The sequence below is a fragment of the Takifugu flavidus genome, chromosome 20, assembly GCF_003711565.1.
Source record: "Takifugu flavidus isolate HTHZ2018 chromosome 20, ASM371156v2, whole genome shotgun sequence".
In the NCBI taxonomy this organism is placed as follows: domain Eukaryota; kingdom Metazoa; phylum Chordata; class Actinopteri; order Tetraodontiformes; family Tetraodontidae; genus Takifugu; species Takifugu flavidus.
In genome coordinates, this window is record NC_079539.1 from 395,761 (window position 1) to 420,023 (window position 24,263).

At 45.5% G+C, this 24,263-nt stretch overlaps 4 protein-coding genes across 7 annotated transcripts; 2 read left to right on the top strand and 2 right to left on the bottom strand.

Moving 5' to 3' along the window:
- Positions 1 to 1,930: 1,930 nt before the first annotated feature.
- On the top strand, positions 1,931 to 10,431 carry slc20a1b (solute carrier family 20 member 1b). Its single transcript, XM_057018281.1, has 11 exons — positions 1,931 to 2,239; positions 3,235 to 3,940; positions 4,095 to 4,235; positions 4,587 to 4,672; positions 4,798 to 4,894; positions 6,684 to 6,803; positions 7,624 to 7,881; positions 7,969 to 8,560; positions 8,650 to 8,835; positions 8,945 to 9,029; positions 9,189 to 10,431. The coding sequence occupies exons 2-11, from the start codon at positions 3,592 to 3,594 to the stop codon at positions 9,348 to 9,350; spliced, it is 2,076 nt and encodes a 691-aa protein (XP_056874261.1). The 5' UTR covers positions 1,931 to 2,239; positions 3,235 to 3,591; the 3' UTR covers positions 9,351 to 10,431.
- A 3,069-nt stretch (positions 10,432 to 13,500) lies between these two features.
- pcyox1 (prenylcysteine oxidase 1) lies at positions 13,501 to 17,497 on the bottom strand. Its single transcript, XM_057018289.1, has 8 exons — positions 17,445 to 17,497; positions 17,255 to 17,341; positions 16,901 to 17,048; positions 16,552 to 16,758; positions 16,299 to 16,473; positions 15,992 to 16,203; positions 15,757 to 15,909; positions 13,501 to 15,674 (listed from the first exon to the last, which is right to left on the bottom strand). The coding sequence occupies exons 3-8, from the start codon at positions 17,019 to 17,021 to the stop codon at positions 15,004 to 15,006; spliced, it is 1,539 nt and encodes a 512-aa protein (XP_056874269.1). The 5' UTR covers positions 17,022 to 17,048; positions 17,255 to 17,341; positions 17,445 to 17,497; the 3' UTR covers positions 13,501 to 15,003.
- Positions 17,498 to 18,052: 555 nt separating this feature from the next.
- On the top strand, positions 18,053 to 19,289 carry fam136a (family with sequence similarity 136 member A). Its single transcript, XM_057018308.1, has 3 exons — positions 18,053 to 18,312; positions 18,405 to 18,545; positions 18,764 to 19,289. The coding sequence occupies exons 1-3, from the start codon at positions 18,226 to 18,228 to the stop codon at positions 18,950 to 18,952; spliced, it is 417 nt and encodes a 138-aa protein (XP_056874288.1). The 5' UTR covers positions 18,053 to 18,225; the 3' UTR covers positions 18,953 to 19,289.
- Positions 19,290 to 19,335: 46 nt separating this feature from the next.
- On the bottom strand, positions 19,336 to 24,252 carry gmcl1 (germ cell-less, spermatogenesis associated). Of its 4 annotated transcripts, none has more exons than XM_057018297.1 (15): positions 23,886 to 24,252; positions 22,958 to 23,135; positions 22,745 to 22,868; positions 22,549 to 22,645; positions 22,364 to 22,461; positions 22,170 to 22,282; positions 22,018 to 22,083; positions 21,837 to 21,921; positions 21,664 to 21,754; positions 21,450 to 21,590; positions 21,265 to 21,334; positions 21,103 to 21,178; positions 20,879 to 21,024; positions 20,674 to 20,761; positions 19,336 to 20,581 (listed from the first exon to the last, which is right to left on the bottom strand). In XM_057018297.1, exons 2-15 carry the CDS (start codon positions 23,131 to 23,133, stop codon positions 20,444 to 20,446), a joined length of 1,509 nt encoding a protein of 502 aa, XP_056874277.1. In that variant the 5' UTR covers positions 23,134 to 23,135; positions 23,886 to 24,252; the 3' UTR covers positions 19,336 to 20,443. The 4 variants fall into 4 exon arrangements, with proteins under 4 accessions (XP_056874277.1, XP_056874276.1, XP_056874275.1 ...); XM_057018296.1 differs by having other exon boundaries at positions 22,958 to 23,140; XM_057018295.1 differs by having other exon boundaries at positions 23,576 to 24,251.
- Between the last annotated feature and the right edge of the window lie 11 nt (positions 24,253 to 24,263).

The window sequence follows — 24,263 nt, forward strand, 5'->3', positions numbered from 1 at the left end:
ATGTAGGATACACGTGGTGGCGCTGTTTAACAAAAAAGCTACGACGATCCCAACGCTGCATCTTCAGTGTTTGGAACTACGGACCTAAATTCTTTGAAATTAAAAAATGTTGACTCATATTTAATCATTAGCATGTAGTCGTTGAAAATGGCAGGCGCTGCCTCCTCACATTATGGAGTCCAACAAAATAAACACTTAACAGGTCAACATGCATTTCATTTAAAATATTTGCGATTCATTTATAAAATGGGTGGAACGTATTTTCCTATTTATTATTTAGATTTTAACCCCCAGGCGCAAGTTTTCTTTGAGTCACAAGTCTCATGAATACTAATGCATCATAAGACCAAGTTTGGTGAGTTTTCAGATATGTGCTTCTATATCGATTTCCTACCCCTTTGAAGCGACAAACCTATTTGACCCAGTAAATAATATTAACACCTTGTATTAAACTCTTAATTTAAGTAGAAAGTATATAGTATATAATTATTCACATATTTTTCATTATGTTTGATTCATAAAAATTAATGTACCTCGTCCAGACATGATACAGTGAGCAACTTTTAAGGGTATACACACCATTATTCTGGAACCTAAACACACCTGTTTTATGTTCTCAGGTATTTCCTCAGACATCCAGGTCAGGTAAAATATCTGGTATTTGCTGGGGGAGTAAAAGTAGAAGTTGAGTGTTTGAAATAGTCAAAATATCTGGGGGGGATCTCAAGTTTCTAAACACAAGTTTTTGGGAGCGATACAATGCTACAATGCTAATGACATTCTGCTCTCACGTCTTCAAATATTGATGATAACTCATTATGACAGGACCTGTAAATAATGCAATAAATGTTCTACCAGACTGTCATTTATTTTTTAATAAAAGCCCGATTCTGACCGATGTGCTTCTGTCCAAAAGACACCCATTTTGACCGGGTAAGACAGGCAACAAAAGGATGACAGTCACTGGCCTTTCATCCCAGCGAGAATATCATCTCTCTCATGGATGCAGTTAAAAAAAAAGAACCACGAGAAGAAAAAAGGAACACTAACAAACAAACAAAGGCCTCTGGTTGTGGAAACTTTTCACATGGGGTTGGGAAGAATATAGACGACCCATTTGTACAAATGAAAACAGCCTGTAAGAGAAAAGACACTCCATGAGATATTTGCATTCTTCTCCTCTTTTCAAAGGAACTGTCTTTTATTTGTTATATTTGTTATAAGTGAGGATGGTGGTGTGGAAGTGTCGCCTTCTGTTGCCGTTGCTAACACTAACAGTGGGTTGCCATGGCATCATGTTCTGAAAACATGGCTGAATGTTGTGCCTTCACAAAGAATGCCTTTCTTTGACCTTGAATGAATTCCCACTTTTCAGATAATTCATAACTGATTAAAAGAGACTGACAATTACTGTATTTAGTACTGTTCCAATAGCTATTATTATTATTATTGTTGTTGTTGTTATTATTATCACTAATAATAAGAATAATGGGATAATAACAATAGGTTTGAGGAATAGCTGCCAGATGAAGATAATTAAAACTAAAAATATTTTGTTTCATAATTAAGTTGATTTGTGGCATTTGTGAATTGCAGATGTTTTCTGTAATTGTTTAAGTATTATACTCAATAATGTAATGGATATTGTCTCAATATAATGAAATAAACAGATCAAACTTAATGATTTAATGTTATTTTTATTTCCAAAGAAAGTTAAAGATTTTGTTTCCGTTCATTTTAGCTCATAATTATATTTTATAGTGCGTATTATTTAAGTCCTGATGGACTGTACCACAGTAGTGACGCGCGGCGAGTGGAACAGAAGAAACTGTGAAAACGTTCCGCAGTGGGATCTACTTTCACTCAAAGAGCGCGTGACGAGTAAGAAAAAGAGGGGCTTGTTGACAAATGGGCGGAGCTTCAAGAAGGGTGGATCCATTAAAAAAGGAAGCAAACCGGCACGAGCGAGTTCTTACATGCGGTAGCGCGTCTTCATTCATATCTAGGAGATCCCAGATCGTGGAACGACGGGTTGATTCCATATCGAACTAGATACACGTCGGTAGTCTCGCGTTTTAACGTTATCTTTTCAACGCGTGACAGTTTTTGCGAGGAGTTATACGAAAGAATCCGCGTATTTCGTCTTTAGCCCGCGCGCGCTATCGTGTTGGTGCGCGCTTTAATTAGCTTATAGGCTAACGAGCCCCATTCTTCTCCAGACCCACAACCTCAACGCGTGGTAAGTTTTCACATCTATTCTTTCTCCAACTTGGTCCGAGGGAATAGCCAATGACGTTTATAAATTTTGTGATAAAGTCCACTTGCCATCTATGCTAGGGTTAGCCGGAGACGTTTTACACCATTGTGCTACGCACACAACACAATGACAGAAGTAGGGTTTTTTTTCCAGCTATTTTACCTCCTGCTATACGCGCGTCGTTATTATACATCCCAAACTGCCCCCAGTGAATCTTAGGGCCCATTTCATTGTGGCTCTCGGATACCGTTAAGGGGTTACGTAATTGTAGAACTCCTGGTTGGAAGAGGGAAGTAATGGAAACCGGCCCCTGCTGAGATGGGAAGTTAATATCGGCAAAAATGGCCATCTGTTCGCAGACATGACAGGTCGTGGAAAAAAATTCGGACCGAGACAGAGTAGCTGCCCACCCGGCCGCCGCCGCCGCTGTTGCGCTGCATCCGGTGGCGCCTCCCTTTTACGAAAATCCACGTCAAACGCAGTTTAGATCGAGTAAAATCATCCCCTTTACGCTACCAAGGCAACGGGGGATCATTTTCTGGCCCGAGCGTATCGAGCAAATGGAGAATTCTTCTTGTCGTGAGCGGTTTTAAAGCGCAGACGACACGCGTAACAGCTCCGTAATATGAACTGGACGGCGACACGTGCGCCTGCAGTGAAACTGCGTCTGCAGGAGATAACCTTTATCTTCCTGCGGCCTCAGAAACAACAAAACTGACAATACCACGAACCGGAACCGTAACTAAACCGGGTGTCCAATAGTAAGAAGTTGGTGTAGTTTTAGACAGCCTTTGGTTCCCTCGGCTGACCTTTCCAAAATGGCTAGAGGTCAGTTTTTGGCCATCCCTCAGATGTTCCCATTTAGGTGGACAATGTCTAAAGTCATGTACAGTGAGATATATATATATATATATGTCTCTAAATGATTCTTCTGTCTGAATCGTCTAAAGATGGAAAACGTTTTTTTTCTATTTCAGGATGTACTCCTGCTCCTCTGCAGTTGTGTTTGCACAATGGCTGTCTGTTTACTCTGCCTGATGGCTCAGCACCAAAGGAAAAGCAACATTTCTAGTATAATTACTGGATAGCAATAAGCCCACTTTATTCCCCTGTTTACCCCTGTTTTGTTTGCTAGATAAACCCATCTAAATTTTGCACTGATATATATATATTACCGATCCTGTTTAAGCAGGTGGACCTAAATAACTTATTTATTTTGAATTATCTCTTGATAATAGCTGCTGATATTATATATTATTACACAGTATTAAAAGAAGCTGTGCTGATTAGTATCCCTTTAAGATTGTGAAGAAGCGCCTCTATATTCTGCAATCATGGTTTCAACAACAGCGGCCACAGTAATATTGGCTACTACTGCTGGAATAGCAGCACACACTGAGCTCACGCAGTACATGTGGCTGCTGATACTTGGCTTCGTAATTGCCTTTGTCTTGGCCTTTTCTGTGGGTGCCAATGATGTAGCCAACTCGTTTGGCACAGCAGTAGGGTCTGGGGTGGTCACGTTACGACAGGCGTGCATTCTGGCTTCAGTGTTTGAGACTCTGGGGTCTGTGCTCATTGGGGCCAAAGTGAGCGAAACCATCCGCAAAGGTATCATCGACGTGGGCGTTTACAATGGCTCTGAACATATTCTGATGGCTGGATCCATTAGTTCCATGTTTGGTGAGTGTCAACAACTATTTCTTTCATTGAAAACACAACCCACAATTATAGAGCCAATAATTAGTCAAGAGAAAATCCCAACAAATGGTGTACATTTCAAACTGCAGCTAATTTATCCAACTAAGAACTCTTGGTTGTGCCTTTTTGTCTTTAGGTTCTGCTGTTTGGCAGCTGGCCGCCTCCTTCCTTAAGCTCCCCATTTCTGGAACACACTGCATTGTTGGTGCTACTATTGGCTTTTCACTGGTTGCCAGAGGCCAGCAGGGAGTCAAATGGATTCAGCTCCTCCGTATTGGTGAGCATACACTGTAAAATGATGGTGTAACTGTTTAGTTTTTTTTATTTATGGCAGATAAGGATGGGTGATTACAGCACGGGTTTCAGATACTTCCTCAAGTTTGTGTTTTTCCCCTGTACAGGAAAGAACTGGCTGTAAACCAGTTGTACAACAACTGAATTACATAGTAAAATTGGGTTTTTTTTAAAAAGAGGTCACACTGAGTTTGATTGAGCAAATGCTTCAAACATCCTGGCTGTCAGAATGTTATTGTAGGAGAAATTGTTTTAACAGGAAAATGGTGGCATTACTTTTCCATTCAATCACAGTGTTTACTCTTTAACATGCTTTAACACCTCTGATTTACAGTGGCCTCCTGGTTCCTGAGTCCTCTTTTGTCTGGAATAATGTCAGCCGTTGTTTTCTACTTTGTGCGCATGTTCATCTTACGCAAGGTAAGGCTCATTTTGTGCTGTGTGGTTTGGGAAGAGTACAGTTTTTGCTATCAGCTGAGCAAACAACCCGTTTCCTGTTGAAGCTTTAAAATTGCTTCGCTGACTTTCCTATTGTTTTTCTGTAGAGGGACCCAGTGCCCAATGGACTGAAGGCTCTGCCCGTCTTCTATGCCATAACAATGGGAATCAACCTGTTCTCCATCATGTTCACTGGTGCTCCGAGTAAGTGTCATTGTTATTCACTTTGCTCTGCATGCCTGCCCAAAGCCACGGCTTAAAATAAACTGCTCCCTCAGACAGCCGGATGCCCACATGTATTCCAGATTGAACCAGATTTTTGTTTACCACTTTCACAGGAGCTGTTTTTATTCGACCATGTTTTTAGGGGCTGTCTTGCTTGTGGTTCAGTGTGGGTCATAGCTGGAATGAAGGTTTAGAGCCGAGCACGGCGGGGAGATGGAAATAAGAGTTCACTTTACGTCACTGTCTGGTCTCTTTTTAGACATAAAAGAGAAGTAAAAAGTGTCAAAAATGATCATGGTTTTCCGCTGTTATTGCTGATCAGTTATGTATAGCAAAGCGTAGCGTACTTGTTGCCATTTTTATCCACAGTTTATTAAACGAGCACCTTTCGCTCCTTTGTTCTCTTCTCTCTACAGGGCCTAACAGTTCAAGCTGGCCTGGGCCATTAAATGGCTGCTACAGGCTAGAGTTTGACCAGATATGGTGCGCTGATGTGTGCATGCACATCAGTCCACTCAGGAGAGATCACTTGCGGTTCCAGCATAGCCCGTAACCCTGCATAGTCAGGCACATTCGGTACAGTTGTGTGAAGTTCAGTGAAGGTGTGAAATTGCATTTCAGACACGTAACCAAAGTTGCTACTCTTTAAAACTGAGGCCTGATGTTTCATAACCCCCCGAACATGATTGCATCCACATGCCCAGATGAGGGCAGAGGGTCACATATGGACTCCAGAGAGGGCCAAAGCCCTCAAATGTAATAATATGTGCGTTAAATCCAGAAAACGGCTCGTTATTGCTGGCTTATGCACTGTTAGGTGGTGGTTACCCGTGTTCTGGTCGGCCAGCAGGCATCCACGGCACTTTCCTACACTTGATATATGCACAGATGGTGAAGAAGTTAAGAATAGGCCGAATAATTTGTGAGCCAGACGTTGATCCCATTGTTAATCATTCAGCTGTCACCCTCCAAACACTGCTCGACTCCCCGTTGTTGATCCCCCAGTAGTTGTTCCAAACATGCCACCATCTTTTACACTTTATCCTTGTGCTTGGGTTATTTCTAGAAAATAGACACCCAGCTTCCACAGAAACATCAGACACCAGGCAGTTTGAAAGCTGACACGCACTGGTGCAAAGGGTTGTGTTTGGGGCCGATGGCAGATGTCGGTTTCTACTCGTTTCCCTTTGCTGTAGGTGGGTTTGGGGTGTGAACCCCGTGTCTGGGTGTTACCAGACAGGAAGCAGAGGAAGACCTGAGCCTCAGCTGCTCCACAGCAGTCTATCTTATCCTTCCACTGCCTTCCCAGAGCTGGAGGGAGTAACGTTCTGTTGCGTAACTAAATAAACATGCTGTAGCACGACTGTTGAGTGCTGCGTGGACTCTGCTCCCCAGTGACCGAGACAGTTCTAAGGCAGCCGTGGCCCTCATTTCTGCTTCTGTTAATCACACTCAGACTAGTGTAGCCTTGTAGTTCTCTGCTGCACCAGCTCTTGGCTGCTGTCTTGGCCAGAGTGTGTCCTCTTTTCTACAACAGTCTGCTCTATTTCAATGACCCGTTTTTACCCTCATCACATTTCATGGAAAACTGTGGCATCGAGGTACTTTTAACCTTTTCGGTGTTGCATAACTGCTTCCTAATTTGAAGGAACTAGACCTTTGTACCTGAGTGAGATCCTGCTTTGTACTGGGGGTGGTACCTTCCCTTCTTTTAAAACTGCCTCTCTTTATTTGCCCCTTGTTTGTGATCGTGTGTGTGGTCTTTCAGTGCTGGGATTTGACAAGATGCCTTGGTGGGGAACCCTGCTCATCTCAATTGGCTGCTCCCTCCTGACTGCCGTTGTGGTCTGGTTCATCGTCTGCCCCCGCCTCAAGAAGAAGATCGAACGTAAGTTGCGTGATTTCATTTAAACAAGACTGCTTTTAAATTTGTCTTCAAGTTTCTTCCTGCCACTTAAACGGTGGGTTCCTAATTTGATCCCCTGTGAATGGTTTAGCTTTGATGTGTGTTGATAGTAATCCAGCAAATGGAGCTCAGAGATTCTCTTTATAATGCTGCCTGTAATTAAAATGATTAAAAGATGTCATCAGGTTTACTTCTGGAATCCTGATTAGGTAACGGTTCTTGCCAGTGTACAGCATCAATGAAACCTTTGGACAGTTTCAGGTGTATCTGGCATTATGAAGGCTAAAAGGCTGTTTAGAGCAAAAGTAGATCTTTGGAAAGGTTTGTCCGACCAGGGAAGATGTTTCTAAATGGGCCAGCCTCTGACGAGCAGCCTAATTGGGTCATAGTGAGCCACTAATTGGCCTTTACCTCCCCGGCTATTATAATCTGTAGTTGACGTAAGGTGTTGAAATGGCATTCAGAGCTGGAAGAGTCTGGCTCTTACGCGGTGGAAGAACTCTTCAGGAAATCTTATTGAAATTGGCGTGAAGTATCAGATTAGTTTATATAGCTGTAATCAGCTGTAACACAGGGTCATAAGATGATCCAGCGGTGGTGACGATGTGTTCTTTGTAAGGTTATAATCCATCTATTTGATCGTGTGAGCACAGCGGCATGTTCTGGAACAAGAACTGTACCTTATAGAACAATGGTGTTGTTTTTACTTTAGTTATGCAATTCTGACTCCCCGCAGTTGGGAGAGAAACCAGACGCTGTGCTGCGTGTTGGCTGATCCCAGCACTGTCTCCCTCATAAATAGGAGATATCAAGTCGTCCAGCCCCTTTGAGACGCCGCTGATGGAAAAGAGAGAGCTGAAAGAAGCCCACTGTCCGATCCTGAAGCAGACCTCGACATCCACCACCCTGCTCGCCAATCCCTCCGTTCAGGCCCTGCCAGCCGCCGAAGAGCGCAGGGTGGCGTTTGATATCGGAGACTCCGATGTCGAAAACAAGGAACGCAAGGTGGCGTTTGACTTTGGAGACTCGGAGGAGAGCGACTGCGGCGTCACCAACGGTGGTGAGTGGACGGACCCACGTGTCTGAGCGCCCGTGGCTCTCTAACCTTCTGCTCTTCGACACGCTCCACATCTTCTTTCTCCTGCAGCCCCCAAACAGGTGCAGCCAAGCAACGGCTTCACTGGCGCCTCCACTCAAGTCCAGTTCAACAACCATGTTCAGTTCAACAACAGACCAGCACAGGCACCAAGTAATGGCTACACCCAGTACCACACGGTCCACAAGGACTCGGGCCTCTACAAGGACCTGCTGCACAAGCTCCACCTGGCCAAGGTCGGCGACTGTATGGGCGAGGGGGGGGACCGACCAATAAGGCGCAACAACAGCTACACCTCCTACACCATGGCCATCATCGGGCTGCACGGGGAGTTCAAGCAGAAGGACGGAGACTTCCGCGCGGGCGAGGATGCCGACAAAGGCTCCGGCCCGGAGCGGAAACGCATCCGCATGGACAGTTACACCAGCTACTGCAACGCCGTGGCGGAGCACACGACGCCTAAAGGCCTGGGGGAGGGCGACGTGGCCGTTGAGGTGGGTAAAGAGGACGCACAGAGCAGCCAAAGCTCCTTGGAGGAAGACGGACCCGAGGCGGACAAGCCGGAAGTCTCCGTTCTCTTCCAGTTCCTCCAGATCCTCACCGCCTGCTTCGGTTCCTTTGCCCACGGTGGAAACGATGTGAGGTGCGTGTCCTCTTTAGGCGTGACCCACTCACACCTGAGCTGTAAACGGCATCATCCAATAACGCCTTCTCCCCACCCCCTCCTTGAAGTAATGCCATCGGACCTTTGGTGGCGCTGTGGCTGGTCTACACAACCAGCAGCGTGACGTCCAACGAGCCCACGCCCATCTGGCTGCTGCTGTACGGCGGCGTTGGCATCTGCATCGGCCTCTGGGTGTGGGGTCGCAGAGTGATTCAGACCATGGGCAGAGACCTCACCCCCATCACCCCCTCCAGGTACAGACGTCAGACTGCTCCCTCCTTACTCACAGCCCACATCCTCCACAGACATGAGCACTGTTTCTATTTACACACACTCATGACTCTCTTCTACCGTCTCCCGCAGCGGTTTCAGCATCGAACTGGCTTCAGCCCTGACTGTGGTAGTGGCCTCCAACATTGGCCTCCCTGTTTCCACCACCCACTGCAAGGTAATGGCGCCCGGGACACAGGAAGAGACTGTTTGCTGTCGTCGAACGCCCGTTACACAAAGTCTGGAGCTGGAACAACCTTGTTCTTGGCCATGATTAACCTCTGGGGTGGATTTAAGCAGACGAAGGGGGAGCTGATGACGTGTGTTCTGTTTCCAGGTGGGTTCTGTTGTGGCGGTCGGGTGGCTGCGGTCAAAGAGAGCGGTGGACTGGCGCCTGTTCAGAAATATCTTCTTGGCGTGGTTCGTGACCGTGCCCATCTCCGGCCTCATCAGTGCCGCCATCATGGCCATCTTCACCTACGGCATCCTGCCAGTATAAGGCTGCACCCGCCCAAGCGGTGGAGAAGAAGCGCTCTGGGAGAGTCGGCGCCGAGCTGGAAGGCCCAAATACATCGCTGACCTCGAGCAGACAACTTGGCGGGGTTGGGGGGGGGTGAAAGGACTTGTGATATGGGCCGGTGGTTCTTGGCTGCAGATGTTTCCACCTAGAATTTGCCGTTTATTCCGGTGGGGCCGCGTCACTTCCAGTGAGAATTGTTTGTTCTGATTTAGCTTTTCTAGACTTTACAATCCTGTAAAACCAGTCCTCCAAAAGCATAACTTTTTTCCTTGTACTTTTTTTTTTACCTTGCAACTATGTACTGTATAATCATCCTGTTAATTTTTACATGTTAGACATGATTAGACATTTTGCAAACGTAAGTCTTTGGCTGTAATTTAACGTAGATTGAAGTAATTTACCCCCCCCCCCCCCCCCCCCCCAACAGAAGAAAAAAAAAGATTCACACTTATGTAAATCTACAGCATATTTCATGAGGCTTAGAATCCCATAATTTTGGATTTCTCCTTATTGTGGTGGCACAGATTAAACTGGATCTAGCCGTACACACCAGGTCAGCGCCTGCGGTGTGTTAAATATAGCATCGTTAGCGTGGCGCCGACAGGAAGCGGCGCCCGGTGGCCGGCCTGCCAGCGACTCCTCCAGCTGATGGATCTTAAATCTGCAGAATGTCAACTGAAGCGAACGAGCCCTCGCGTCTCCTGTTGAAACTTGACTGCATCGTTTAGGCCGAATGCATTAGAGCCGCTATCACAGCTCAGCTCACGTCGGATATTTCCCACCGAACATTTCTTCTTCCTGCCTGGTTTTGGGTTTTATCCCGGTTGATAATGAGTTCATATCTGGCTGTAATTTGATCCGAAATGAGGGCCGACATCGGCTGCATGGCGCCGGTGCGGCCGCGTGGCTGCAGTGCTGAATGCATTTTAGACCTAGAGATGCTATAGTTGCCTTAATTGTTTTAATTTAGGTACCAAAGAATTATTTTTTTTTTAAAATGTTGAATATTATTTTCCACATGTGTGGATTTAAAGAAAACCTAAATAAAAAATGGAAAACACTTGTTTTATTTTCTCCTCTTTTGGACTCGTCACCAATAAGTGAAGCTGCGCTGTTGCTTCACATGAACCGACGCTCTGATGAATGAATGAATGGATGAATGGATGAGGACGCGCAGCTCTGCCCCTCACACAGCTCCCTCTCATCCAGACAGGATTCCTTTACGCTAGTTTGCTATTCCAAACACTGCGACTCAGCAGTTTTCCAGGGCTGATGTGTCTGGTTTCATCCATCCATCCTGGGCTGTTATGATGGTTCCAGTACCAACATCAGTCTGATTCTGGCGTGACACGGTTCAGGTCCTCCACCTGCAAAGGATCTACTGCTCCGGGTTGATTGATCTCCCCTGATCCCCCTAAATTCCCCGAGGGAACGGGCGTTTAACATCGATCCCAATCCGCGATCCGGCCGGGATTTCTGTTCTACCGGGTGGAAATCTCAACTTTTTGGGTCCATCGATTTCCACTCGGTAGATCAGAAAACCTGGCAGGATCGCGTCCCTTGAGGATTGGGATTCAACACGCGTTCCTAACGCTTGAACTAAAAACGTCAACTCTTCCTTTGCTGTTTACCCTTGGATTTATTTTAGAAACTTTGGGATGAGGGCAGCAGCGCACACCGGGCCTTAAAATAACTTGAAGCAGATGATGCGGGACACATGCAGCACAATAATACCTCTGCTTGGCCTGGATTCTCGGCCTACATCCACTCCCATAAAACAAAGTCGGACTGAATAATCACATCAAAGGTTAACCTGATCCACATCTCACAGCTCGGTCTGAAAACATTAACTTGAGGTAGACAACAAGTCTGAGGCTGAGAGATGTTTTATGGTTTGCTTAATTCCACCCCCCCAGCCAATAAAGATTTATAAACACATAAAAACGAGCCAAGACTGGATCTGGTTTTCACTACCCTCCTTCTTACGTAACCTACTATTTAACTTTGGTTTTCCCAAAACAGGTCGCCGCCGGAGCTGCGAGTTTGACTCCCAAGACTCACCCAACGGGGGAAAAATGACAGACAGATGCAGGTTTCAGTGTAAATCTTTATGGTGTTTTAAAGTACACGTCAGACAAAAGATGCTGCTGTTAGAGGCTCCTTTGGATCTTCTCATTCTACTGAAGCATCAACACATAACATGCTCCTTTTGGTTGCTTTAATCAGGACTATTTCTCATTAACGAGGAGCATCTACTGCAGCTCTCCCTGGGCCCCTGCATCATCGGGGCCGCCCCCGCCCCTGACGGACGGCCCCGTGGTGCTGCATTGACCATCTCGCTCCTTGGTTGAATCCACGGTTATTTCATCTGTGGAGGAGAAACGCGGTGAATTTGGAATTGCAGCAGATTTTCTTGGTGGGAAATGTTAGAAGCACTCACCCCTCCTCTGTCTCCCTGTCAACACAACAGAGGGACCCCGTCACTGACCAGAACCACAACTTTAATGCACTGAAGCGCGCTCAAAACTCACCTTCTGTCTCTTCTGAGGATTCGGAGTCTGTAGTCGACAGAGGAGCGTTTTAGTGCAAAAGTGATTTTTTTTAAGCTATTTTTTAAATCATCCTGTGTTGCCCTCTACAGGTAGAGCGCCGACACCGGCTGTTACCTTCAGGAGCGTGGGAAGTTCCGCTTCTCTGCTCTGCGGGGCAGATTTTTACCGTTACCCGAAGTTCATCAACAAGAATAATAATTTAGGACGGTGAAAGTCGTTCACACGCACCTTTGCCGTCGCCTTCAGCTGCGCTCTGCTCATCTGTTGAAGGAAACTTTTCAGCTTAGAGAATTTCACAAAGAATCTATATTTTTAATAAACTGGCCAAATATCAGATCCGACAAAGAACATTTATGTGATTCTTCTTAAAACTGAGAAATCAAACATCATAATTTGAAAAGTAACCCATCGCTTAAGTTATTAAATAAAGTTTGGAGGGCTTCACTGACACATTGAACAGAACGCACTGAAATGCACCAAATAATTAAATTAAAACGTCATCAGTTCAAACCGCTTTTGTTTTCCTGTTTTGTTTATATCACTGTTATATCACGGGATTTTTCCCTCTAAAAACCAGATAAATCACCTCCCTGATCAGTCATTTCTAAAACACAGCAGTTCTTCTCACCCTCACCGTGATGATGGCCGCTGTCGTCTTTCTGTTCCTCTGTGACTTTACAGTAAAAATCAAAAAACAGGTTTTAAAACCAGAGGCAGCGGGCGACGGGATGCCTCATTACGCCCCACTCACCGTTCTTGCGGGCGGCTTCGTTCCTTTGAGCGGCCTCGAACTCCATCTGATCTGAGGAGACAACCGTGAAGATCTCACCAAAAACAATGGATCCCTCGGGGAATCGCGGTTATAGCCGAGTAATACCTATCTTCTGGAGCTCGGTCAGGCCATCTGCAGGCACAAACGGGACATCTGCATTGGAACCCCGGAGTAACGCCTCATTTACAGTACTCTAAAATGCTTCCTCACCGTGCTGAGCTGCTACCCCATCTTCCTCTGCAGAGTTCAGGGACGCGGAGAGAGCTGGAAGACGGAGCGGATCAGTCAAATTCCACTTCATCTCTTCAGAACCCAAAGGTTTGTTCTGCTCACCTGATGGAAACGCTGCAACAGAGAGAGACACAAACAGCAGCGCTGGAAGTTTCATCTTGCGGTTCTGAAGGTCCCTCTAAAGCGGGTTTGTCATTGTTTTCTGGTTCCTCCCTCTTATAGCAACAGTCTCATCACATGCTTTGGACCGGCGGTTCTGGTACCATTGTCCCGCCGTACCTGAGACACACAGACGGGTCCTTATTCAGCCTGTCAAAGCGTCTCATTGTCTCCTGTCACACTGGCTGTTGCTGTCATCTGGACCACACACACACACACACACACACACACACACACACACACACACACACACACACACACACACACACACACACACACACACTTCCTTTAAAGACTGGAAACATTTTTTTCTGCTAAACTTATTTTGTTTGAACTAAACAAGTTAAAACCTTAAAAATCAGCGGTCAGAATCTCCTGGTCAAACTCAGGATGGGAAAAAAAGGGACAAAAGCAGTCAAAGTTATAAATTTATTGCAATTGCGCAACACTTGATTTCGAAGGTTACAGCGGTGCTGATGGACAAACGACACCTCTCGTCTTTACACTCGGACTGAAAATGCTCATTTTGTTTGTGCGGAGGAATCCAGTTTCAACACGACGACGGTCCTGAAGTGCAAAGGTAAACTAGAAAACACATTTAAGGGAAGTGGAAAAATACATCTGATCACTACAGGATATCAAAGAATATGATCAAAGGGATTCTTCTAAAGTTGTCAGACATCCAAATTCCCCTTTTCAGAAGGTTGCTGGTGGAATCTTCTCTCACAAAATAGACGACCCGAAGGACAAGTGATTCTCAAAATTAGAGGTTTGGCATCTAAGCTACACAACTTTAAGGCACAGTTTAAAAAAAATAAGATTGTCCAATAATGTCATTAATATAATCAGTAGGATTAATGCTGTTAGAAATAATTTTGCCGACTGTCTAGCAACAAAAACAGTACAAAGATAATGAGCAATCATCAGGAGAGGAGCCATTGGACATTAAATCAGAAAAATCTTCTTTTACCAGCTGCTTTATGCAACCTCAAACTCCCCGAGTTAATGGTACCAGTACAAAACAGCAGGAGGGAACCTGAAAAGACCCATCCCAGGCTGCAAGGCTCTACCTGCACCTGCAGTGCAGCGTGTTTCACAGTGGTGGAGCACAGTGCGAGGTTGATGGTGTGAGTGACGCTGCTGGTGACGGGTCCTGGCTAAAGGTGATGCACAGTCGACCCCTGAGGTCAGACCCTCAACTGGAAGAAGAAAAAGCAGCCCAAAGTGACAAATATCTGGTTTTTTCCCGTCAAACTCGGGGTGGGAGTGAGGACACGCGTGTGTTATGGGTCTCAGAGAAAAACGACACCCCTACCCTGATTTACCAGCCAATAAACCCTGACAGATGAAGCTAAAGTGGCATTACCGCGCTCGCAGACATCAGTACGTCACCTAAGAAAGGGGCAGATGTGCCGGGAAAGACACGCCAATAAAACACAGAATGGCTCTTTAAAGTTAAAAGGATCTGGGCTGTGGTACCAGAGAGAGTTGGTATTTACCCAACAGGCTTTAAAGACGATGGAAGACCTGGGAGCTCCCTGAAAGAGAAGGCAAAACAACCTGATCGCCCCCTGGTGGCAGGTTCCAGGGCAGTAATGGTTCCATGGTTCAAGAGAGATCACAAACGCACGCTCTGCATAAACCAACAACCGTAGGGCTTCTTTATGTGTGTTTTTCCAAACACTGTATCTCATATAATTAGTTATTTGGTGCAATTACACCCACTTGGGGAGGGGCTACCTGTTGAGTTGTTCCTGCAGCTCCGCCTCTAAATTCCCAAAGAGGAACTACACCTGGTAGGAACTTTGGTGCAGTTCAGCTTCAGTTTCTAGCTGAGGGAGTTGCAGATGGTTATTAACCATACAAATGTGGCGTGGCTGATGTCCTGGGACACGTGTGGCTCCACCCCGCATCGCCGTCACAGCTCCCCTCTCAGCCTGGCGTGCAGGTCCTCCTGGTCGATCTTGCCGGCCTCCTGGTGCCAGCGATGGTGGGCCAGCAGGGCCACGTTCCTCGCAGCAATGGCGCTCATCTCCATGGCGCTGGCCGCCCACTCCACCGCGTTGAGGTAGTACATTCGGTCGTGCAGTATGAAAGGCGGGGCCTTGCGGTGCAGCGAGCGGTAGGAGGGGTACGCCAACCACCGAGTCTCCGACACGGAATCCCACGAGATGAAGATGTCCCGTAGCTGCTCCTGGGAAAGAGGTTGTGGGGAAAACACCTTCCAGACTTTGTCCTCGCTGGCAGGTGGTCGTTTATAACCCTGAGGGATGTGCACGGGATCCACGGAGCTCAGGCTGTTGATCGCGCAGCCCTTTGAGTCCGTCGTCAGGATGTCCGAAACGGTGAATTTGGAGGCTGGCTCCGCGCTCCCCAGGTAGGACATGTTCACCTTGCCGTGGACCAGGGTGGAGACGGTCTGGTGGTAACGGCCCGGGAAATGCGACGGGATCGGAGGGGTAAAGCCAGGGAACGCGATGTCGGACTTTCCCTGGTGGAGCGGCGTCGCTATCACCACCACGTCGTACAGCGCGTGCGATGCGCCGGATTCTTCGATATAATTCACCTCGTAGAAAGTGGTCGTCGGGCCTAAATTGAAAGAGAAAGTTCAAATGAATCGTCTGAAATCTTGACGCATAAAATCACCAAAGCAAAGGGACGAGGCGGCTACCTGTCTTGGACGGTCGAAGTTTGACCGAAATGGACGTGACCCTGGCAGAGATGAGGTCACTCTTGCTGTGGTACAACAGTCCTGAGCAAACTCTCTTATTGCCTCCATCCACTGCCCACAGGCCTGGATCAGCACCAGCTAAAGAAACAGCCCCTGCACCACCACAGATACAAGAATCAGCACAATGTTACACCTTAATTTCAAGAAAACCCTCTAAGTGGTTCCAGGCACTCACCCACGAAGGCATTGAGGCGGACGCTTTGGCCATAGTTGACACGAGTGATGGGAGCAACGATATCGTTGAGGAAGATCTGCGAGAATCCCTCCCCCAGCATGGTTTCCTCCAGGGTCTGATTCATCAGGTGGAGAAAGCCGTCACCGCCCATGGCGTGCAACAGCCTCTCCACAGTGGAGAAGGAGTAACCGTACTGCTGGTACTGGTAGATCCTGTCAATAACAGCATTCCGGTGTCATTCCAGGGCACCGATACCTCATGTTAATGAATTTGATGAACAAAACATGTGTTTTTTGTCACTTCTAACCTCATAAACTTGTCCAAAACGCTTTCCACCCACATCTGCATCCGAAGGAAGCTGAGTCCGTATCTCCAAAGCATGCGAAAGAAGTTGATGATGAACCAGTCACTCTGTTCGAACGTAAGCTCCTTCCCGTCAAAGATGGCCATTTTAGAAGGGACGTCCTTGCGCTGATGAATACCTTAAATGAAGATTCATCCAGTAGTTTCAATCACAGCCACTGTCAGATAGGATGGATATAGAAAGCTGATGCTTTTACCTATTTTTTCAATAAAGTGTTTCATGTGTAGGTTCAGCGGATGGATGACTGAGCCTCCCGTCTCATACTCCTGATCACCGATCTTCACTGTGGCCAGTCGACCACCAACAGTACCAGGTTCAAACACATCAATCGTGACCCCGGTTCCAAACTCCTGCCTCAGGTAATATGCTGCAGCGGTGCCACCGATGCCTCCACCAACCACAGCTTTAAAAGAGCAACAGCAACACAATAAATACATAAAAGCTTCCTTGTTGGATAAAGCAAAATGTGCATTTGATCATTCTTCCACTAAAATGGACCTGCATCACAGCAGATGAAAGAGGAAGAGATCCAAAGGGAGGCTTACCTATCTTTTTGGGCTGATTCTGCAGCTCTGGAGCTGAAGCTAGACTTCTCCTTCCCGAGTGCCACAGCCCCAGGAAAAGGAGAGTTCTCAGAGACAGGCTGTGTACATTCATTGTGGGCATTCAGCAATTGGAACCAATATGGGGCATCTGTGGGGGAGAAACAAACATGACCAATGATCGGTTCCGCCCGCTAATAACTTCGAATCAAAGGTCTCAGACACTCCTGGTCAAAGGTTGCACTGAAGCTCCAGCAACACACATAGAAAAGCAAAATTACTTGACAGACGATACCACAGCTTCATTAATATATAATTTTGGACAACGTAAATAATGAAAATATAATTATCACTGACCGGTGTAACTCTATTTCGTGACTGTACTGCTGCGCTTCCAGAAGTCGACTTCTCAGATTCAATTTTCCGGTTAGTACGGCAACATAACTATAAATAAATATAAATACTGGTAAAATAGTTTTTTTTAAATAACTACGACTCAAATTAAACTTTTAACGAACGTTAAAGTGACATTAGACGAAATCATTACCAACTTCAACTCGATAACCTAGAGAAACGCGTCTGGAAACTGAATGTCCATAATATGAAGACACACTTCCGGGAAGTCTTAGTTCTGGGTTTCAGAATAAAAGTTGCAGACATGTGCAAGCATTTTCGGCGAACATTTATAATAATTATATATAGTGGTATTTGACTAAAACAATGGTCAACAACAATGTTTTATATTGTAATAGATTTTTCTTAATATTAAATTGAAATTTTATATGAAACTTCGCACAGCTATACGGGCTCTGAGCAAAAAGAAAATGTCCACAATGAAATTAAAGTGAAATTAAACCGTTTTTGATGCCGTTGCTACGTATCTGTAAAGAATAGTTTTTTGTGCTTTTAAAAAAAATACAGAATATCGCTGATACGCAGCAGGTTAGTTAGTATCTTTTATCCTTTTAATTTATTTTGAAACTTAGGAAGTTGTCATTATCCGTCATTAAATCATCAGCTGTCATTATAGTTTCAACCACAATGTTTGAAATTGACATAATCAAAACATTTAGCGTCAATATAAATTATATTGTAAAGTCACTATTTTTGATATATATTTTTTTTATACAATTGACAAAGATTAAACACGAATTACGGAACTAAACCGGAAGTAGGTACATCGTCACTCGTAGGACCATGCTTGAATGGAGGTGACCTTAGCTTTTATTAAGTAAAGTAACTTAGCAGTAGCTGTGCTTTTTACAGAAATAACTTAGTCGCTCATTTTAACATTAGTGAAGATTTTGCTAAGTGAGCAGCGTTAGAAAATGGCAGAGGCACATCAGGCGCGCATGCAGAATGTGGTGGAAGAAATGGTTCAAAGCCTGGAGAGGGACCACATCCGTAAAATGCAGGTGGGTTTTTATGAATTGTTCTGATATTACATGCATTAGTGCTATTTTCAGCAGCAGCCCAGTCCATTGTGCGTTTTTCGACTTTCCTGCAGGGTCGTATGTTCAGCTGCAGCGCCGACTGCTGTAGCCGCTCCTCAGACTCCATGTCTCAGGTTCATCAGTGCATAGAACGGTGTCACACTCCTCTGGCTCAAGCTCAGGGACTGGTCACCTCAGAACTGGAAAAGTTTCAGGTGAGGGCAGTTCATTTTTACACCTGCGTAAACGCTGCCTTCCGGTCCGGATTTGCTCAATTTCATCACCAGAAAAAAGCTCGTATCTAAGAGATGTAACACTTGTTTGAAGACCTATTTCTGTACTGTTCAGTAGTGTCCCGGTGGTGTAAATGTCCCAGTTGGAGTTTTTAATACTTGTGTTAATAGCACATTTAATGGTTTCTCTGCCCTCACAGGACCGCCTCACCAGGTGTACGATGCACTGCAACGACAAAGCAAAGGATCTATTTGACTCTGGCGCCAAGGAGCCAGCTGTCCGTGCGCTGATGGACCGCTGTGTGGGCAGCTGTGTGGACGACCACATTAACCTGATCCCCAGCATGACCCGTAGGCTCAAAGACAGTCTGAACTCTATACAGCAGTGAGGAGTGGGACTGGGTCTACACTGCGTCCTGGAAGCCCATTGTGCCAGTTTGACCAGTCATGGCTGAAGAATTGAGGGTGGTGACGAGTAGTCTTAAAAATGTCTGAAGTTGTGATCCACGGAAATTCTGGGATGTTCGATGTGGCATGTGTTGTCGTGTGGTTGCAAACTGGACCGGATGGTGACCGCACATCCTGATTTATCTGTGAAATCAAAAATCAGGAGCTGCAACTTGAATGATTTCTTTGTTAAATGTACATTTTTAGTGGATTGCAACTAAACTAGCTTAGCATTTGGCTGATGCAACCTCTTCATTCATAAACTTCCTCCAGTGTAAACCTTCTTGTCCCTCAATTATTGGATTGATAGACGTGTAGCAGACAGTTGTGAAGGTTTGATAACATTTTAATGCGAGTGTTTCCCATTGCCAAGTAATGATACAAGAAAGGCAACACCATCATGCTGCAGTGCAAGTTACCTGACGGGAACTTGAATATGAAGGTCCATCACGTGACTCAACATCCATAACATACCAGTGCGAAGACCTCTAAAACAGACCAGACTTTTTTTTCATGTCCAAAGTCGAACCTGCAGAAACGGAGGACACGTCCACGATGCTGCCAGTCAGAATTCTGAGAACAAAGATGCTCTCAAACATGCTTCTGGTTGGGATTTTTGGTCCAGATCTATTTTACACAACAGCTGGTAAAGTACAGGCACCAGATAACAGGATGAATTCAGTCACATCCTAGAGAATATGGAATAATAAGCAGCATAAAGAACAAGAACCTTATTACGCAGCACTTATTGAAAGCAGTCCTGCCAGATGTGATGTGATAGCACCACAGCCCACCGCTGAGGCCAGAGAGTTCACGAATTCTGTACACGATATCTGGCTTTTACAAAAAAGAAATCCATCAAATACAAAAGGAATATTGGGAATAAATAAATGGCAAACAAAATAATTACCTTCAACTTTGAACCTGTATACGAACTTTGAACCTACGGGCGCGAGTCGTGCCGCACGGGTTAGAAACGTCGCCACATCTGGTGGTTCTCAGCAGCGTGAGGTAACAGCGTTTCAAGATTTCTCAACAGTGATCAAATAGCACAAAAAAGCTCAACACAGGTCGGGATGTCGCTTCATCCGGAGGAAACGTCACTTAACGGTGTGAAAAAAAGCTGCACTATTTTACTCTCAGCAGTGGAGATGAGATCTTTGCTCACGTGACATTCTGCCGTTTGTTTGAACGTCCAGCTGTTTGTGTCCTTTGGTGTGTTCCCGTCGTCAGAGCGATGATAATATAAATAAGCAGAACTTAAAGGTTCTCCGGTTTCACAAATACTCCAACCTCCAGACATGTTCCTGACATTTAAAGCTGCCCTGTCTTCTGTCGGGTATGTGTCACGTTGACCCGATGGTGGACATTGTTGGACATGTCCCAGGTTGAAGTCATGTGAAATGACAGTTCAGACGGATGCGGAGGGGGCATCAGGACACCAGAGCAGCGCTTTCCTGTTCTGAGGAATCTGGGCGTTGGTCCGAGTGGGGGGACGTATACAGGAAGTTACAGCAGACGTAGAGTGGGAATGATAGCAGGCGGCTGTCCAGGTTCATGACCACATATTCCTGAGTCAATGGATGGAGGAGTAAAGCAGTCAAGATAAGGTCAATCGGACAGATTCGTCAGCAACTGTTGCCGGGAATGAACGCTCACTGACCTGATCTTTCTCGAGGGTGAGCAGCTGGTAGCCGGTAGAGCGACTGCAGACCAGTTTTCCACGACTATCGAAGGAGGCCAGACGTAACCTGAAAAATTAACATTTACTTTCAACATCTCGCCCTTTGTTTGGAATTTCATCAGCGTTCTTTCTGCAATGGTGCAAACAGGCTTTCCATTAATATGGAGAGGACTGCAACACAGACCTGTATGCAAGGTGCCTCCGAGGCTGCAGACTCACAGCGCCCCCACATGGCTGACTCAGGGTATTTCTTTTGAAGACGATAAAACGGTTGGTGTAGGTGACCAGCAGATCAAACCCAAAGTTAAAGCCTGTCCACCTCCAGCAGTACTGGGAAGACAGACTTTTTAAATAAATAAACACCAAGCTGTACAAAGGCTGCTGTCGAACTGAAACTGTCACGCTCACATCTCCATCTTTGGTCAGTTTCCTGCCACATCTCATGCTGCTCCGCTCAAACTCATCTTTGTTTGCCTCGTGGGGACTAAAGAGAGACAAAAAGGCCCCAAAATTGAAATCTATTCATAAGGTCGCAGTGCTTACCTCAGACATTCCAGCCATTGTTCTCACCCATTGTCATTGTCAAACTCTGTCCGGAGCATAGCGAACCACTGACTTTTGTACACTGAAGTCAGCCAATCTGGAATAGAACAATAAATATGAAAATGCAAACAAACACAATCAGCAGGTGTAGCATAGCTACCACTTCTCCCAGAAACAGCAGCAAATTGATGTTTGATCATTTTCATTCTTACCGGGAGGCAAAATGTTGTCCCTCTCCAGGATGCGGGCAGACGCCAAATCGTTGATGATATACTGGAGGCGGACGTGTTTGAACACCGAGCGAAAGGGTAAACCATCCTCTGTGTCCAAGAAGGGCTCTTTCTCACACAGGTCTGTGGGACAAAGCCGTTTCAGCAGAGCAAACACAAAGACCACGAGGAGAAACAAGACGTAGCCCAGTTGGACCTGTTCTGCGTTTGCACAGCCAAGCGTCGGCATCAGCAAGGAGCTGCTTGATCGGGCCGTCCCACAAAGTGTTGAGCTGGAGAAACATCCACTGCAGGGGCGGAAACATAGAAAAAGGAGGTTGTGGAAACAGGACGGCGCAGCAAGGCCTTCTGGGAATTACATTTGGGCACCTTTTTCAGAGCTGTGTACACATCCATTTCCACCTGCATGACAAACAGGTCAGATGACTGGATGAGAAGCTCCATCACCTCTGCGCTGTAATGATAAACATCAATATTTACAATCGCATGAGCCAAATACAGGACATGTCTCATGTCTCATCGGCAGAGGCCGTAAATCTTACAAACATACCTCAGTTCCTTCATCAACTCCACATTTTGGTGGGTCATCAGGTTGTTCAGAAGCCACTCAAGACACCTACAGTCACAGAAACAGACAGCACATAAGGTGAGGAAACGGCTTTAAAATGGGTTTAATGGTTATTACTGTGATTTCAGTCGCACTTTTTCATGACTGAGTCCAGCCCATAGATGCTGGCACAGGCATAGTAGCCGCACGCGGTCTTCGTACTGATGTTTTCCTTCATCGTCTCTCCGCACTGCTGGATCAATCCATCCTGTAGATAGGACCCCACCGTGAGACTGATGCCAAGCAGCACAGCATTTACAGACTGGGATGGTTTTTCCATCATACTGACCAGCTGGAGCATACAAGCAGCAGCGAGAATACTGACAACCCTGCTGGGCTTGATCAAAACATCATCACGGTAGAGGGACCCAAACACCACTTGGAGGGCTACACACACAAAGAAAGCAGTCTTTGTCAACAACAGGAGCGGGAAAGGCCACAGATCAAACGGAGCGGAGGTAGTTGCCCTCCAACCTTCAGTGTCGATGTTCTGGTCTGGGATCTCCAAGTTGATCTCCATCATGTTGGACTCTTTCCAAGATCCACTGAACATGCTGGAGAAATATCCCGACTACAAACACATAATAAAAAATAAACATTCCGTTATAGTCATGGTAGCATTTGTCACAGGAGCTCTGTCTTTGTGGTATTCTTTACATCTGCACTCTACCTGACACAAGTAGACTTTATGGAGGTTCCACTCCTGCCCCAGGGCACAGATACGAATGTCACTATTTTCCCCATTTAAGAACAAGGTCTGATAAATATATCTTGATGTGCTTTTCAATTTCTTCCTGAAAGAAACAGGCAGAGGTGTACAGTTAAGACAATGCAACACATCATAAATGGAACCGCCTGTTCACCATTGCGGCTGTTAGCGTACCTGCGAGGGGTGTCGAGTAAACCATCGTCCTCTTCCTGCTCACTTTCACAGTCACAAGGTACATTTCGTTTCCTCTTTTTACACTCGCATCCATGCTTACGGTTGGTACTCGTCCCCTCAGCGATGTCCTCTAGTCCCTGAGAGGGGGACTGAAACTTGCTGCCCAAAATTCCCATTTCTTTTCTTTCCAAGAGACAAAACACACAAACTTGTGTCACGAGTGTGTTTGTGCAGAGCTGCAGGGATTGATTTATTTTTAGGATTATAAAATGTGACAGTTTGAGGCTGTTTTTTCAGTATTGCCATGGGATTCAAAAATCAAACAATGATTCGTGGCTGAAAACTTATTTTTTTGGTAACATACAGAAATCCTTGAGTCTTTGTTTTATCTGGAGATGATGAAATGAAGCTCCACGTGTATTCTAAAAAAAAGTTTCAAGATAATTACGGCAACGATATCACCAATTTCGTGCCATTATGGGAGATTAGCTCCCGTAGATATAAGGCTGAAAACACCACGTTTTTATCTGTGCTTGGATTAGAAACTGGACGACAGCAACACCTGACAAACTGCTGCAGCATATCTGTCCAGTACAGAAAAATAACGTGACAACTTACCTGGCGCCTTCCCCTGGTTGTAAAGAGCAAAAAGTGTCGTTTAGTTTGCACAGTAAACACCGGCCGGTAATCTCGGTGTAGACAGTCTGTCAATGGCTAAGAGCTAATTGAGTTAACATCAAATCTAGCTTAGCTGCTGAATTCACGGGCTATGGGAGCCTGGAATCAACAGCGTTCGAACAAACCACCAGAAAAATGGAAAAAGACCTGGAATGTCAGTCACATTTTCCCTATTCCGAAGAATCTGTAACCCCATAAGTAGAAAAGAGATGAAGTGGTACTTCAAAATTGATCTTTGTTATTATTTTACCTTTGTTGCTCTACGGCGGCTAAAATTCAGCTTCAGGGCGACTTACTGCCCCCTTTCGGAAAGGAATGCAAAGTGCTCTTCAATCCGACTTATTGTAACATTTTTTTAAATTAAAAAAAAAAAATCTAAATAGAGCGTTTTCTCGGCTCCTTTTGAAAGACTAGATATTAAGTATGTAACCACTTTTCCAGGGAATACTACAGAACTGATCCCAGTCCGGCTCAACATAAGATCACTGGGGAACTGCATGAATAAATAATATCCTAAATTTGACTCTAAATAATCGGCAAAATGACAAAATTAATAAAACCTGTCTCATTGCCGAAAGATTTTCGTGGCTGCCTGTTTCCTGAATCTTCGAAATCTTTACATAAATGT

Coding starts and splice junctions, on each gene's coding strand:
- slc20a1b (XM_057018281.1), top strand. CDS start 3,592: ATGGTTTCAACAACAGCGGCCACAGTAATATTGGCTACTACTGCTGGA. Junction 4,236..4,586: donor GATTCAGCTCCTCCGTATTG/GTGAGCATACAC, acceptor TCTGATTTACAG/TGGCCTCCTGGTTCCTGAGT. Junction 9,030..9,188: donor TTTCCACCACCCACTGCAAG/GTAATGGCGCCC, acceptor TTCTGTTTCCAG/GTGGGTTCTGTTGTGGCGGT.
- pcyox1 (XM_057018289.1), bottom strand. CDS start 17,021: ATGCCCACAATGAATGTACACAGCCTGTCTCTGAGAACTCTCCTTTTC. Junction 16,474..16,551: donor ACACTTTATTGAAAAAATAG/GTAAAAGCATCA, acceptor TCTTCATTTAAG/GTATTCATCAGCGCAAGGAC. Junction 15,910..15,991: donor CCGCCTCAATGCCTTCGTGG/GTGAGTGCCTGG, acceptor GTGGTGGTGCAG/GGGCTGTTTCTTTAGCTGGT.
- fam136a (XM_057018308.1), top strand. CDS start 18,226: ATGGCAGAGGCACATCAGGCGCGCATGCAGAATGTGGTGGAAGAAATG. Junction 18,313..18,404: donor ACCACATCCGTAAAATGCAG/GTGGGTTTTTAT, acceptor ACTTTCCTGCAG/GGTCGTATGTTCAGCTGCAG. Junction 18,546..18,763: donor CAGAACTGGAAAAGTTTCAG/GTGAGGGCAGTT, acceptor CTGCCCTCACAG/GACCGCCTCACCAGGTGTAC.
- gmcl1 (XM_057018297.1), bottom strand. CDS start 23,133: ATGGGAATTTTGGGCAGCAAGTTTCAGTCCCCCTCTCAGGGACTAGAG. Junction 22,462..22,548: donor CCAGAACATCGACACTGAAG/GTTGGAGGGCAA, acceptor TTGTGTGTGTAG/CCCTCCAAGTGGTGTTTGGG. Junction 21,179..21,264: donor GAGTTTGACAATGACAATGG/GTGAGAACAATG, acceptor GTCTCTCTTTAG/TCCCCACGAGGCAAACAAAG.